Genomic DNA, 16,531 nt, shown 5'->3' with positions numbered 1-16,531 from the left:
GAAAACAACTGGGTTTCACTTGTCATCATTCTAGAAGCTCCCCTCTTTGTACTAACTATACAAACCCTTTTGTACTAACCAGTATTTCTCAACCTGTTTAAAAATGTTGTTCCCCACACCCCAGGAGTGTTTTTAAATATTTTTTTTTCCCTTGTCACCTTCCTCACACATCGTTTTAATACCAGAGATACATTGGGTATTTGTTTATGTGTTGTGTGTATATCTGTGCTTTGTAAACAAAAAGTAAGATTTTTTGCTTAACTCCCTCCTCCCCCCCCACACCAAGTTTCTCTCCCTTGGGGGAGATAGCGCCCCCTGCAGAGAATATAGTTTGAACAATGCTGCTCTCGGGTAGCTGAGAGTGAACTCATTCCCAGAGGGCCTCTACCTCTGAGCCTCCTCAGCAGAAAACAAATCGATCAAGTCTAAGAGAAAAAGCCGGCTTTGGGCTATCAGAGCTCCGTCTGCAGCGATGTCGTGCACTTGGCACAAATGGTGTGAATTAAACATCAATTCCAAAATGCCTTAATTTGAAAGTCAAAATAAAGAAGCACTTAAGCTGAATCGAAAGCATATGCATGAAAAATGGGATGTGGGGCCGTATGCTACCGATTTAACAGAAAAAACTCATTCCAGAAAGATGTTAGCTCTGGGCATGTTGAGTTTAAATTGAGAAGGCTCTCTAAAAAATGACAACATTGGAGAGGATTTTCCCCTGCAAAGTGAAACAATTATATTGTGGAAAATGGAGGAGTGGTTTTAAAGAACCTTCACTGAAATGTCATTTTAAAGCAAATTATGTCTAATGTTTCAACAGGTGTTTTCACAAAAGTCATCAACGTGGATGTCAGATTTGCCTTACACCCTGATCTTTGAGGTCTGCCAATACTGAACTTCATCCTCATCTCAGCAGAGCACAGAAACAGGTTAAGTGTTGTTCTTTCCCCTCAGCATGTACAATACAGACTGTACATAATCATCAAAGGACAGGTTTATAAATCGCATCTTGTTAATTCACAACTTCAACAATGAGAGCACAGTTTGCACGCAAGCAGACACGTTCAACTTTAAGAATGTATTTCTTTGCATAGTGTGACCCTTGTTTATTATTTACTCCTTTACTCCAACATAAAGAAGCTAGAAGGGAAAAGTAAGTGGGTACAGGGGGGAATGGTATGACTCTCGTGACTGAGGGCTCCCCCAAAAGTAAACCTCCAAAGATGACCACTTATCAACACCCAGATGGATTTGATATTAGGCTGAAGTGGTATGTGTGTTCACTGTAAGGGATTATAAGCAAACAACAGACACCCAGATGTGTGTCTGGGTGGGTATAGAAAATGTCCAAGGGAATGGGAAGCGGAGGTCCTAGGAATCCTACTGACTAGAGAAGGAGCAGTGATGACCTTCCAGAAAAAACTGAGACAGTAGAGTCCACCAGGGTACTACTGCCAGACTTGCTTTCCTCTGCCTCTCCACTTACACAAACCAAATGATAAAGGAAGTCTAGGGAAAAAAATAGAGTTCGGGTTAAATGATAATTGCCTATATTTTAGTGTTAGAGGCAAACCTAAGGAGATGACTACATTCTCCTTCCCCAGAAAACTGGGCGTTCTGAATTTATACGGTAATAGGAGAGTCCTACAAATTCTAAAGCTATCTAAACTGGTATCCGTAAGATTTAAGTTTAATGCATGGTTTCTATTCTGGGCAGTGGTATTGATAATAATCCTAACGAGCAGAACAATGGCTTCTGTTTTCCGCTACCTCTGATGTGAGGCATTCTCACATATCTCATTTAATCTGGAGAACACTCCCATCTGGAAAAATATAATTAGCCTAATTGGACAGATTTGGAGACAAAGGTTCAGAAAAATTAAAAGGCTCTTCTGGTAAGTTGTAGGTCTGGATTTTAGGATCCTAGGATATTTTCCTGGAAGAGATATGCATGGGGAGTCTTAGTTACTAGCCATGGTGAAGGACCTAGGAAAGGGCTCATATCTCTGGCATTATGCAAACGTAAAATCAATCAATCCATCAATCCATCAATTAACCCCTGAGAAGGACTCAGGTAAGAGTAGTAGAACTCCTGCGTCACTTACTGGAGACCACCTGCCTGCCTGCCTGGATGTTGTTAATTTAATAGGACTCTGAACTTGGGCTCTCATTTTTTACCAGAAGCCAGCATGAAGAAGGCTCAGTCTGGGGGCTGCTGGGTACCTGTTGGTGTGCGAGTTGTTGTGCATGAACCAGCTCCGGTGATTGTCCACATACATTGCCCAAGCTTTGTCATCCTTCCCTAACATCACATCCTTCATCACATCCATGCGAGCCACGCCGAAGGCAGGGTCAGGGTGGTTGTCATAGCGATCCACGGTTAGCTCCCAGTAGTGGACGCCCTTGGAGAAGCCGGTCTTCCCCAGCACCACCCGGTCATCATAGCTGCTGCAGGTCACTGTCAGGTTGTCATTGGAGAAGATGATGTCAGCGTGTGCCGAGCCAGGGTCGAAAGCAAACCAGGCCACTGGGAACAAGAGAAGGGAGTGGGGTTACCGAGGCTGACCCAAAGAGTTCTGTGCAGTGCAACACGCCCCTGCACGGGGGAGGAGTGTCGTGTCCCGTTTTCATGCTGCCATGCAGGAAGGAGTGCCGAGGTGTCCGGGGCCACAGGGGGCTGTGAGTGAGCAGACAGGGGCCACATCCTGGGAGGTGGTACTCTCTGCACCCAGAAGCAGACGGAGGACACAAGACCGATTCAGCAGGGGTTACCTGACTCAGACTGCACTCCCAACCAGGTGATCCGGGAGTGAAGTGGCATCGATTTTGGAAGGTGCAAGTCCCTTCACCCGGTGACTGGGACAACAGTACACCGGAGACATAAAGGGAGAGGGTGCGCTAAGATGCCTGTGTTACCCTGAGGCGGGGAGGCTAGGATCTACAGTCCTAGATGGAGGAGGGATAAAACACACTGAGTGAAACCAGGAAATGTCCCTTCGGCAGAAGTGCTGACATCTAATCGTTTTTGAAAACGTCCTCAGCGCTAGTGGAAGCTCAAAGGCTGCAAAGCTATCGACAACATGAAATAATTTTCATGAGTGTGACTTTGGACGTGAGACGGGTCGCTTCCTTCGTACCTTAAAAATAACAGTTTGTATGTTACTCCTAACACTAACATGTAAACTATTTTGCTGGAGCAGTAGGTATTTTGGACATTAGGTGAAGAGAGAATGACATCTTTGCACACATCGTTCTGACCCAAGTTCTAAATGCCGCCTACCAATAACACACTCCGGAGAGATGTCATTGCTGATTTATTGAACCTGTGAGCCATCTCACATGCACTTTGGTCTTTGCTATTTGTAACAGAATAAGGTTATTCCATACCTGCCAACAGCTTTTTAATGTCAACTGTTGTCATTCCAAGTGAAAGGCATGGGAGAGAGAAACAGGAAGCAAAATTGACATTGATAAGAAAACACGTCTCTTTTGATAGACTCATACCAAAAAAGGGCTTGATTTCAAACACTACAAACACTACAATTGTCAGTCTTACTTGTACCTTAACCCACATTAGCACTCATAAAGAGTGCTCTGCATTGATGTATAAGAAAACTGTGGTGGGGGGATGCAATCCTCTTTTAAGTATAAGATTTAAAAATACACTTTTCTAAGTATAGGGGAGAGTGTTCTAATGGGGGATTTTCATGACAATCAGACAATTTTATTGACATACAATAAGCTGCCGCCATTTATTTGGTGGAGGAAATTGAGCATGCCAACCACACAAGTCAAAGATGACAATCACGATATAGGTGTACTTGCCTAACTGAGAGTAAGGTGCCGACTGAGGCTCAAAGTTGCATCCTATAAAGAGATACTACACATCAAAGCTATGAAGCAGCAACCAGGAGGATAAACAGTATTTGTACACACTTAAAAAACACCAGCTGAAATGAGTCACCAGAGGCCTGATTCATGAAAAACCAAAGCCCGTTTTATATTAGTTAACTTTGCTGGGTATACAAAGGTTTTTCTCTTGCCCTTTCCCAAATGAAAAGTATATACCCCACCCCCCCCAATTTAATAAATCCTCTTTCAATTGATTCTAAACTAGGCAGCTTAAATTTTTCTCAGCCCCTCAAGCTCAATCTTTTCCACTAAAGTTTCTGTACTAAACAGAAGGCTTACTGTTTAGAAAGGGGAAATATTCAGGCCTGGAGGGAAGCAAAATAAATAAAGAAAGAAGAAAAATGTGAGAAGTGAGGAGATACTACTGGATCTTGATAAAAACTCTGTTCTGTAACACTACTTCATGCACCTCTAACTCTGGTGGTAACTAGAAGGTGTTTGTTGTGACTTGAGCCTAAGTTAAATGATACACATATGTGGGACTGAACCTAGGATGTAACCTGTATGTTAATAAAACATCTGATAATTTTTAATAATGGCATGAACTAAATGTAGTGAAACAAATGACTTCATCTTCTTAGATCATTTTACTACATCGATTCTTCTCACCTAAGTGGGGGTGGATACTAGAATCACCCATGAAAATTTCCCAACCCTCCTTCCTCAAGATTTGGATCCCATGAGAAGCTGGATTGGGTGGAGGAAGAAGTGTGGTCTTAAAATATTCCAAGGTGTATGACCTCTAGTTTCAAGTGGTGTTGGAACTAAACTGGCAAATGTATTTTTGATGAGCACTCGGGTATCCCCTAGAGAAAATAATTTAATTTTTTTAACTCAGAAAGGTTTATACATAACTTCTAAAACAATTGAAGGACAATACACTGAATTAAAAGAATTTTAGAAGGAATACAGCAACTTACTATTAAAAAAAAAGGACTAATGATTGAGTCAAAAACAAAACTGTAAAATATGTCCTTACTTTTGGTTACTTTATTTTACTCTGGGATGAATTCACATACAAAAGAATCATTTCCTTCCAACCGATGGCTGAATTTTATGCCTAGCTTCTACCAATGATCACTTTAAAATTCCTATTCACAGGTTGGAGCATAGTGAGGACTGGAAAACAAGGAGTTTTAAAGCTGAATCTCATATCCCACTTCGGAAATGAATTTATAGAATCTGAACAAGGCTTTAAAAATTTTAAATGAATCATGCCTTCTGCAAGTCTTTTTCAAAACACGGGTTCCAAAATCTTGTTACACTATTGAAAACATACCACCATACATTTAAGAGTCAATGATACAACTAGAACAATGCTGTTAAACACAGCCATCTTGCATCCCCAGACCCACATTTCATTTTATTCTTGAGACAATATACATTACAAAGACTATAACAGTATTTTAGTACATTGGACACAAAGTGAAAAGAGTTCCATAACAAAGCATGTTTGAAAGCCAGTAGTGCACAGAAAAACAATAAGAAACATAAAAGCACAAAGAAAAATGTCATTTTAAAGAGAGCTTGAAGTCCCTGCATCCTTTTTGCACTGTCATGCTGTGGCCTTCTTCATTCCAGGATGTGGGATGAGCAAAAAGAATAAAATAAAAAACAAAAGAAACCTTTGGAAATGTGAAATGTGCATCACGTGTATTCACGATTACAATATAGTCCTGAAGAGATCAAATAGGTCTGCATCATAGATGTTTTAGGATTCTGTTGGCTAGACAGAGTCGATTGCGCAATAATGCATGTCTAGCTTCCCTGAAATCAATCTAAAGCCCTCTCCCAACCTGGTTGGCTGTAGGAAACTTGGGGGAAGCCAGCTTTGGCCATGACTTGGATCCCTGGGCATTAGGCCAGTTAAGGGTTTCTAATTTGGCTAGTGATGTTCCCTCCCCATTGCTAGGAAAAATCTGCCACGAGAGGGACTGTCCTACCAGCAAGCCCAGGCTTTTGCAGAAAATACTTTCATGTTCTGCTGTCTGCTTTGGCTGCTTTGTGGGATGCTGTCTGCTGTTGGTGTGTTTTTACTTTATTTTTCGATAAAGATCTCTTGAGTCTATGTTTAATCAGACCACTACGGGCTGGATGCACTGATCCAGTCTCCCAGACACAGCTGGTTTCCTGGATACAGCAGGGTTGCAACTCCCAGACTAAGGCCACAGCCTCCACTCAGCCAGCGCCTATGCCGTGCTATGTCACTGCATGTGATGACAGAGCAGGTCATCCATGGCGGTACCAGCTGGTGCAAAAAGAACAACTTCACTCGCCACTTTCCAATGCCATTATACATTGACCACAGCTAGATAGTTGGGCCTTACACCACACAAACAAGAACACCACACAGCTCCAGCATCCAAACCCTTCTCATACCAGAAGCAGGCCACAGACATAGAGATCAGCTCATTGCCCTCTCCATGCACATGAATGGCAAGAACAAAACAAGTATTTCGGAGATGCCATCGAGGCACAGAGAGATCAAGGGGAAAGGTCAGACGAGCTCGGCTCACCCGGTGCATTGAGAGACTGCAAAGAGGAATGCAAGCTCAGCTGGTGGGGTGAGGATCGGATATCAAAGTAGGATCTCCCGGGAAAGCTGGGTTGTAGATTAAGGGTGGAGGAGAAAGGACTCATTCTACGGAGCGGCAATCTTTCCGAAGGCACTGGAAAAGGGGGTGTCTGTTCTTCTGAATCGGTGTCTAGATGTAAGATCAATGCAAACTAGAGATCAGAAATCTGCTACCTGCCCAAGTACGGTTCCCCAAGACCTGCCTTAGCAAGGCATTTGCACAAAGCCTCATCCCTCCCACAGGTGCCACAAAGCATTAACAAAAACCAAAGTGGCTTGAGGCTGGGAGGGCATTCTCAGCAGGCCAGGGCTCAAGACCAGAGTACACCTCAAACATCATAGACAGTTGCTCTCATTTCCCCCAATTTTTAGTGGTAGAGAAGGTAATTTAGAAGGTTTCCTTTTCATTCAATTTTTTAGATTGAATTTAGAAACTTTAGGGTAGGTTTTACCCAGTGAGGACCAAGAGTGATACTTCAACCCCTTCGGCTACCTTGGAAGTTATTACCTGTATGACTTACAGCTTCTTAAAGAGTTTCTATTTAGGAGGTGATCATCTTTTTTTTTTTTTTTTAACCAATTCTTTGCTTTTCATACTTTTCCCTTTTCTTTCTTATATACATTTTTCCATTTCCGAATGAACAAGATGGTTTTTCTATCCTAACACACTCAACACTTGCTCTTTGGATAGGAGAGGAAGATGGGGCTGAAAACGGAACCAGGGAAGAAGCCTTACCTTTGTTTCTGAATTAGGATCAGACCCCAGGGATGCCACTTGAGCAGCTTTGGTTTTCTAATAGTCTGTGGGGCCATGATGAGGTGTGTGGGTGGCACAAATGTCTTTATTTTCAGATACTTGGGTCTGGCGTATACATCACTAAATGACTAAAATCACTCCTTTCTCTTTTGTCAAACAATAGGTGGTTCTAGGCAGTAGGGTGGTCTGGTCAGAGGTAGATGTTTCACCAGTCAGGACCTTCTTAGAACACAGTGTGACAATAATACTTTAAGAGAGATGGCGTGATGATAATATTCTATGTCCAAAACTAAAGAATTATCTTTTCACTGAAAAAAATAATTCTGTCTTGGTGGCCAGAGGATATTCCTGGGAATATTTGTCTGGTTTGAGTCTGTCAGCATGCTTCTTCCTGTTAAACATATCCTTGTCCTATCAAAATGCTATTGTGGGCATGTTCAAGCTACTGGAGTGTGTGTGTGTTACATGATCCTATTTGAAAAGCTCAGAACATGGCCACTGGCTAGTTTTAATTGAATACTGCTGAGAGTCAGCCCCATTTTAGTTTCTGCATTTACAATATTAAAGTTAACTCTTCAGGCTTTACTCTTATCCTTGGAGAATTTTTTCTTAAAGAAAATTATACAAAGATCTCAGAGAAAAGGAACTGCTACTCATGGAGTTAAGGTGTGGTATTCCCAATAATAATATATTCAAAGTTTCTTCTACCTAAACTTCATATAATTTGGATGACATGACATATATGGCCATTTCTTTCTTCAAAAATAGTAAATCAGAATTGATTCCTATTATAATTCTCTCAAGGGGGAATTAATCTTTTAGTTTAATGGGGAATTTGAAATCCAGCAGAGCACCACAAACTGACGTGGGCTTCATTTAGGGAGAGGAGGCCATATTTATGTTAGTAAACGATTTTTAAATTATTTTTTATTTTATTTTATTTTTTAAAGATTTTATTTATTTATTTGACAGAGATCTTAAGGAGGCAGAGAGGCAGGCAGAGAGAGAAAGGAGGAAGCAGGCTCCCTGCTGAGCAAAGAGCCCAACTCAGGGCTTGATCCCAGGACCCTGGGAACATGACCTGAGCTGAAGGCAAAGGCTTTAACCCACTGAGCCACCCAGGCACCCCTAAAAGATTTTTTATTAACAAGAATTTGCTTGGAAGTGTATTTTTTTCCAGGTGGTAGCAATCAATTCATTATATTGAAAATAACTGTTGCTTTAAAAATGAAGGGAAAGGACGTACATAGTTTATTGAATTCTAGAGTTTATTGAACCTCCAAGTCATCATCTGAAAAGCAATGAAGAGATGTATACCGAATCCAGACCCTGGGGAGCATATCTGAGCCATCATGAAACATACTCACCTTTCCTACTCTGAGTACCGAGTTGGTAATGGCACCATTCTGTGGGACGGGGCCTGAGAGTAGTTGTGGTTATTCATGGAATTAATAACTTGACACTAAAATAGTTACTGTTTTTCTAGCCTTTTATGTGGATCCATTAATTACCGATGACCCAATATTCCTTCACTCCTCTCATTTTGAACTATGCCCTCTTTTTAGACAAGCTTATTTAATACCCACTTTATCCAACCATCTCCATTTTCATCTTTTTTCCCCCCACCTATGGCCTCCCATACCCTTCAGCTGGGCTCTTCTTACCCCATTTTCTTTAAGGAGTTCCTAAAAAAATTTCTTAACTCATCATGAAAACTTCGTGAATGAATTACAAGAGGGAGACTCTTTTCCACCCGATCTCAGCCACACTAAACAAGCAGTGTCCCTTATGCCCTCCCCCTGGGCACACAGTGCAAATATTTGGTCAGTTGCCTGTAAGTCATCTATGTCACTTGATACTATCTTAGATTACAGGAGTCTCAGCAGAGGAAGACCCTAGTCACCAATCCCCTTTAAATCTTCCCTTTTCTGGGCTAAAAAGAATCTATTTCCTGCCCTTTTTCTATGCTCTGAATTTACAATCTTAACTCTTCTTGTCTTGCCCCACTCGACATATTCAAAAACATGAACCAAAGACACTAAGACAATATTGGGTATAGTATTACCACTCCCTGGTTTAGTTAAACAATGTGATCACACATTGCTGTGTGATTTAACTAATGAACATACACAGAACCACCCAAGGGTATATTCTATGTTATACCCATGGGATGCAGGAAGACTACATCCCACTTTGTCACCTCCTCTTGAAAGCACTACTATTGAGATCTGGAGATCTGGAGAAGACTTCTCAGCCATTAATGTTCTTAGCCAAGACAAATAGGAGTGGGGTTTATCTCTCACACCTCCCCATTCCCTCCCGCCCCCCTACCAAATACATGATACAAAAGCTATGTTCCAGGTCATAGCTAATATCCAGGATCACTGTTCTTAATTTTTTAATGTACAGATCACTAGAGAAAGACAAGTTGTACTTTAAAAGATTCTAAATGTCTTGTTTGATGATATGCAGTGATCCAGTCTGCTGAATAGTTTTGTTGAGTAAAAGCAGCTGATCAGGGAAGACCAAAGGGAAGAGCAGTAAGATGCTGGCTGAACACTGGCATGGTGACTCTAGGCACAGCTGTAACTGCGCGGTGGGAACAGTCCTCATAATGGAAATATGTCAAGACATACTTTGCATCAACTCTATTAATGGCCACCATTTTCCTCTTGTCCTTGACTAGATTGCTTTCCCTTCCCACCCAGGACTGGCTGGATTCTGGAGTTGAGGCCTATGCTTAAGCCATCAAGAACTATCAAAGTGAAGACCTGCTGAACATCACACGTATTACTTACTGACTTTTGGGTTCAAAGTGAAAAAAGAATGTCTAGGTGGTATACTCCTGTTTGGCTAAAGGTACATACTTCTTTTACTTGTTCATTAGTTAACATTTATTAAACACTTACCATGTGCCAGACATTGTATTAAAACTGAGCAGCTGGGAAACATGAACTTGGAAGGAGAGCTGACCACAAGAAAGAGAATAATTTAGACAAAATCTTCTAGGGGCAGAATTTCTTGACTGATTTCAACATGTACTGAATACGAAAGATTTCTGTAGTGTGGTAGAATATTTTGGAAATATTCCTCACCAGTCTGTGAGGTGTTATTTTTGGAATTCAAAGAGGAAAAGCAAACCAACAGGGCTTCCTTCTGACAGTGTATGCTAATGCAGCTTTCTTTGTGACTGGTAGAATTCTTGGTTATCTCTTTGTCTGGTCGGGTACAGCTTCATATCTCAGGCAGCCCGTGAGTGCTGGTCCAGCAAGACAGTTGTATTTCAAAGCCCAGTAAGACAAGATATGTCAGTAAGAACTGCACAAGCAGCAGTAAAGTTGAGTTTCAGTTCAATTATAAACCAGCTGTAAAATAATTTGCTTTTTGGGGGAAGATTTTAAAGAGACGAATGAAGGAGGCTGAGTCTCCTTAAATGATCTAATAAGCATCTGAAGGTATAATTATGTCCAACTGGTACATGAGTTACAATGAAACGTGGTATTTTAAGCTCTCTTAAGTGTGGCATTAACTGCAGTTGAGAAGTAAGAAACAAATTTGTTTTGGAAAAAATTCCTTTTAAGAGAAGAAATAGTCTCTCAAACACCCCTGGGACAGCTGCATGCTCTGTCACCAAATCCTCCACTCCAGTTTAGAATACCATAGCATTATTTCTAAGTAACTGCCATCAAAAGAACTAAAAATTCCTGCATTTCAAATAGATAAAACAGATTCCAAAGGACTCATCTGCTCCCCAGAGTGTCAACTGCAAAGCATATTGCCCAGAACCAAAGACAGGGTCTGGATCCAATTTAGTTCTATGGAAAAATTGAGGAAATTCCCTGGGATGTCATGCATTTTGTCAAAATTAAAAGGAACAGAGTATTTCTCTTTTCTGGGCTCTGAAAACTAGCATGCTTCTTACTTTGGATTTTGTAAAACCTACCCAAATTTGTTCAGGTATGATTTACCTACCTTGAGGATTTTGTTTTGGAAATGCACATTCTTCTAACTAATGTTTTGGGAGCTCTGAGGTTCTGAACCGGGAAAAATAAAGCAGAGGCATAGGAAAGATGATCTCTGGTGGACAATATACTCTCCCCTATATGATCCTTTATCAACTGTTTTCTACTAGTGTTGAATTCTCAGTATCACAGGCAGATCTTTAAGACCTATTAAGATCCTTGCAGGAGGCAGGAGGTGTCTATGCCTGTTCATCACATTTTCATAAACAGTTGACAGATTTCAGCAGTAGTTTTGAAGAAATAAACCATACAAGAAAGCCAGAGGTACAAATTATAAAGAACTCGGAGGTTATATGTTCTAAGTCCATAGTTTAAGAGACAAAAACAAAACAAACCGCCCTCCAAACCAAGAAACCCCTCCCAACGCTCCCCTCCCCAAACACAACAACAAAACAAAAACTTCTGAAATCCAGAGAGGTTAAGGGACACATCCCAAGTCAGACTGCCCACTGTGGTAGGACAGGATAGGGACCCAGGCAGGATCAATTCCAGGGGGATAAAATTTTGGGAGTGACAAGGCCATTGCTTCTCTTTTGTGCCTTGGAAATGTACAAAAGGTAAACTTTAGGCCATGGGCCATCGACACATTCCAGTGGTCTTGGGGTGACCAAGATTTGTGCAGATGAACCCAATATCATTCTTTCAATCCTGTACCATATTGAGTGAGGGTAAATCTTTCTTCTCTAAATGGAGCAGTTCTATGGACTAGGGCGGTTAAGGATTGCAAGGCAAAGGATCATCTTCCCCACCCCAAGGTTACAACTTCTCTGGGGGTGGGGCAGGTTTAGTACACTAGGGTTTAAGAATACCGTACTTACGTTTCTCCAAAATCACTATAAGATATCTGCAAAGAGATTTTGGATAGATGCATCTGGGGCTATTCTGGGGTCATATTCTGCTTATACCACAGAATATTCTTTTGGTTATTTCTTTCAATGTGTGGGAGAAGGAGCTATCAGATTGGAAGGGGTAATGTGACAGTAATAGTCTAATAGGGGAAAATAGGCATTTTAATTTTATGAACAACATCTTCTATGCCCCCTTTTAGAAAGCATCTTCTAAGACATAATTTCAAGAATTCTAACCCTCTTATTGTCATTAGAGAAGACAATCCCGAAAAGTGTTAGGGAGAGGATTCCTGTGGACGTTCAACTAAGAAGATGCTTGAGAGCATCTTGTCTAAAGCCTGATTCTACATTTATCACTGTTTACCTTCTCTCCAGTTTCCTCACTGTTGAGATCTGGAGGGCTGAGAGCTTTTGCCAATAAATGGCTCTGTGGTTTCAACCAGAACAGAACTTCAAGACCCAGACCTCATTTGGTAGGGTCTTTTAAGGACCTTACAGATCTGGCTCCAAAATTCCTTTTCTTTCCCAAGCAGCCACCTGTCACTGCCAGCCAAAAGCAGTTTCTGATCCCAGCAGGGGAGAAGGGCCTCTCTACGTGAACAGTTATCCTGGGGAGGGAGGGTAGGTGGGTGAGAAAGTGGAGATGCACAGACAGTAGAAAAGGACAGGACCTGAGTAGGAGTTTGGATTTGATGTTGGAAAGGACAGCCTCTTCTCACCTCCTTCTTAAAGGAAGAATGTTATTTTTTTCCACCCAAATTCTAACATGACTTTTGGAAAGTGTTAGAGTCCATTTCTTGCTGGGATTTCTGGATGCTCACATGAGGCAGCTACATAATGCTGCTTCATTTGGACAAGATGTTTTCACACACTTAACAAACAGATTTAAGATAGATCTCCCTATTTCCTTCCTTTTAGTTGAGTGCAAATAGTGCTGTTCTAATGTCAGCACTGCAGGGCACTGTGCTGGGCAGTGCAGGCTAGAAGGTCAGGGTCTGACATGTCACTTAACCTCTCAAAGGCTCAGTCTTCCCATATGGAGGACGAGGTAATAATTATAATACTTTCTCCTGGAGTGTGGGAGGTGGAATAATGGCTTGTCCAAAAATGTCCTTGTCATATAATCCTTGCAATCTCTTACCTTACATGACAAAAGGTACTTTGCAAATGTAATTAGGGTAAGGATTTTGAGAAGGAGAGATTATCCAGATGGCCCCAAGGTAATCACAAGGGTCCTTATAAAAGGGAAACAGGAGGTGCAGAGTCAGAAAGAGACTGGAAGCTGCTACACTTCTAGCGTTGCAGATGGAGGAAGAGGCTGTGAGCCAAGGAACACAGGTGGCTTTTAGAAGCAGGAGAAGGAAAGAGAACAGATTCTTCTCTAGAACTACCTGAAGGAATGCAGCTGCATCAACACCACACTGTTTGCCTAGTGAAATCCATCTAGGAGTCTGACCTAAAGAACTGTAAGGTAATAAATTTGCATTATTTTAAGCTACCGAGTTTGTAGTAATTTGTTACAGCAGCAATAGGAAATTAATACACAGGGTAAATCTGGAATATTAAGATATCTGAACAGGAGAGGGGTTTGCATTTGTGGGCACAGAGGTGTAGTCTAGAGTCTTTATAGCTGTTTTAGGGTGAACAGAAAAAACTCCTAGTTTTCCCTTAGGATCTTATAGAACTGAAACATAGAATTGATTTTTTTCCTATAGTTCTTCTACTGGATTTCAGTATCCTTAAAAATACTTGCTGGCTGTCACTTTTTCATGGAATCTTTTAGTGGGCAGTGAAGAAAGTTCTTAGAAGCTTGACACAAAATGAGATAGAGTTTATTGCAATAGTTTTCTCACAGTATTTTGTATTGTGATTCTATAAAGCCTTCTGATATATACCTAATATCCATTACCAAGGGTTCCAGGGAATATACTGACTTTTAAGTGTTCAATGGAAATATTTTTACAATTCATAATATACTTTCTAACTTTCTTATTAAGAACATAAGCCACAGAATGCCGTCTTTTGACTTTTTTGGGGGTGGAGGGGTCGTTCTCGGTTTTCCCAGTTACCTTCCCTCCTCACCAGTACCTCTTCTCTCTTCTAATGTGATGTTCCTAGTCTGCTGTGGTCTTCCTGAGTGGGTCATGAACTCAGTGGACTTGCGCATAAAGTAAGAATAGCAAGAACTGAGGAGATCGGGGCCCTGCTGTAAGGATAGCACAGGAGTGTCTACAGCTAACTTTGACTTTTTTTCTTCTTTTTTTTTGACCAATCAGAGGTTATTATCACTTCTTGATTGTAAGATGACTATCTAGATTGCCGGGTGGATATCTTAGCTCTAGAGAGGTGAGGGAGCATAGTTTTTAGGTGTTCCGAGTCAGATGCCATGGAGTTCAGGGAGAAGGACGAACGAAGCCCATAAACTCTGGTGGCAGGGGCCATGCCTCATGCATCTTGATGCTGGGCCCAGCACAGTGCCTGACACAGCTGAGATGCTCCATTAATGTTTTTTGAATGAATGAGATTTTGTTATCATAGTCAGCTCAAGGCAGATTTTGAAGCTTTTGCCTTGTATACAGTTATTCCTTGTGTTTGGATTTCTGTCTGACTGTCTCTCTATACTCTGGGAAGTCTTCCCTCTTTTTTGGATCATATTCACTTTCTTTGCAATATGTTGCAACTTCATGTAGATCTTGTGTGTTAAAACAATCAGAATATTATTTCTATGAAAACATAAATTTAAAAAGTCCTGTTTTGGGTACACTTCCACTTTTAGGGGGCTGCTTCTTAGGCAAAATTAAACTAAATAGCAGAATTGAGGTGATTTTTAAAAATGGAACGGTTCAAACATTTCTGGTGTAAAATCTATCTGGAAAGCAACTGAGAAACACAGATCAAGGGCCTCAAAAGTGTTCATGCTCCTTGGTCTGGTAACTCCAACTCTAAGAATTTGTCCAAGGAAGATAGCAAGATTTGTGTGAGAGAGTATTGATAGACTCAAGGGTGACACCCTTCCTGTTCTTACTTCCCTGAAGGATTCCCTCCTCCACTAAGACTGAATGAAGCCATTCCCCGGCAATTCTCCCCACTGAGAGGGGGTCAGAGAGAAACCCTCTCTTTTCAGTCAGCTAATAGTCTTGAGTTATTTGAGCCTCAGGAATGTTACCTGTGGTCTATTTTATTTTCTTTCCAGATTAAAGAAAAAGAAAAAGGTTAGTCTGTTTAGATAGGCAGAGGGAAAAATAAATGGGAAAATTACCGATTCTGTTCTCAGCCTCATCTAAAAAAAAATCTCTTTCAGGAGTAGAGTCTCCCAGACAGAATAAGCCCCAGAACTACGTGGGAAGAAGGCCTTGTTACATAACAGGTATTCTTTTGCCAATGGTTTCAAAGACCGTGACACAGCCATGACAGCTATTCAGTGGATTACTTAAAAAATATATACAACTGGGGTTGTGGGCCTCATTTTAAAATTTCATCAAGATTCTTAATTGTTGACAGTTCTATTTCTTCTTAAGTCAGGGTAATTGGGTTGAGATCTGCAGCTAGCTTATGTGCGTGGCTGTCTTAGGTGCACTCCAAGAACTCTGCTTTCAGGGAAGGAATCACACTTGAACTCACCTAATGATGCATTTTCCATTCCTTTTCCCTTTTAATAACACTTTCTTTATAATTTCCATTGAATTAAATTATTTTTCATTGTTTTCCTGATTCCCAGATACAAATTATGTCTTCCTGCTAGTCCCCTTTCCTTCCCTCCCAGTGATAATAATAACTTGCAAGTATGTAACTAGTCACATGTCTTTTAAGCCTGTCTCTCTTCCTAGACTGTGAGCTCATACAAGCAGGGGGGACACCTCATCCCTCTATGCCCACAGTGTAGCATACAGTGAGTCTTTACCAAGCACAGCCCAATAAATAGATATATAAGCAGAACTGCTTCTGGAGAAAATGATCAGCATTTATAAAAACGTAGACCTCTGATCTCCCTTGCATAATGTTACCTGTAAGTCAGCAGATGGTTTTATGATCCTTCAAAGAATATAAGTGACAAGTGGCTTAAACCTTGGACTAAATGCAGGTACATACAAATGAGACTTGCTATCATATATGAATTGGACCCTTCTGTAATACAGATTTTTGTTTTGAACTTGGGGAAAGGCTTAGCTGTTGCTAAGAAGACCGCAAAACATCTTGTTACAGTAGAAAGCCGAAACAAACCGCCATGCCATTCCCAAGAGCAGCAAAGAAAATAAACTTCCAAAGCAAACCTTTCCAGGAACTGTAGGAAGGAAGATTAATAGAATACAATATAAGTTCAGTTAATATATTGAACCCTGTCAATGGCATTTTTCTCACTGATTTCTAAAAACAAAAACAAAAACAAGAAAACCAAAAAATATATACATAGTTCTTTAAT

General features: G+C 40.9%; 1 protein-coding gene across 9 annotated transcripts in view; it reads right to left on the bottom strand.

The window, feature by feature from the left end:
- The window catches only part of TRIM9 (tripartite motif containing 9), a 110,172-nt gene that overhangs the window by 4,300 nt on the left and 89,341 nt on the right, over nt 1-16,531 (bottom strand). For 3 of the 9 annotated variants that reach the window (XM_082734905.1, XM_082734908.1, XM_082734909.1), the window contains exons 8-11: nt 6,426-6,614; nt 3,823-3,864; nt 3,385-3,408; nt 2,221-2,524 (exon numbers count right to left, since the gene is read on the bottom strand). In XM_082734905.1, coding sequence (XP_082591031.1) covers nt 2,221-2,524; nt 3,385-3,408; nt 3,823-3,864; nt 6,426-6,614 — 559 coding nt within the window. The remainder of the gene's footprint in view (nt 1-2,220; nt 2,525-3,384; nt 3,409-3,822; nt 3,865-6,425; nt 6,615-16,531) is intronic. The other 6 variants (XM_082734907.1, XM_082734910.1, XM_082734911.1 and 3 more) reach the window with 3 other exon arrangements.

Source organism: Mustela nivalis (assembly GCF_964662115.1).
Source record: "Mustela nivalis genome assembly, chromosome: 6".
NCBI classification, from domain to species: domain Eukaryota; kingdom Metazoa; phylum Chordata; class Mammalia; order Carnivora; family Mustelidae; genus Mustela; species Mustela nivalis.
Note: the sequence above shows the minus strand (reverse complement) of the source record. Positions and strands in the feature narration are given on the sequence as shown.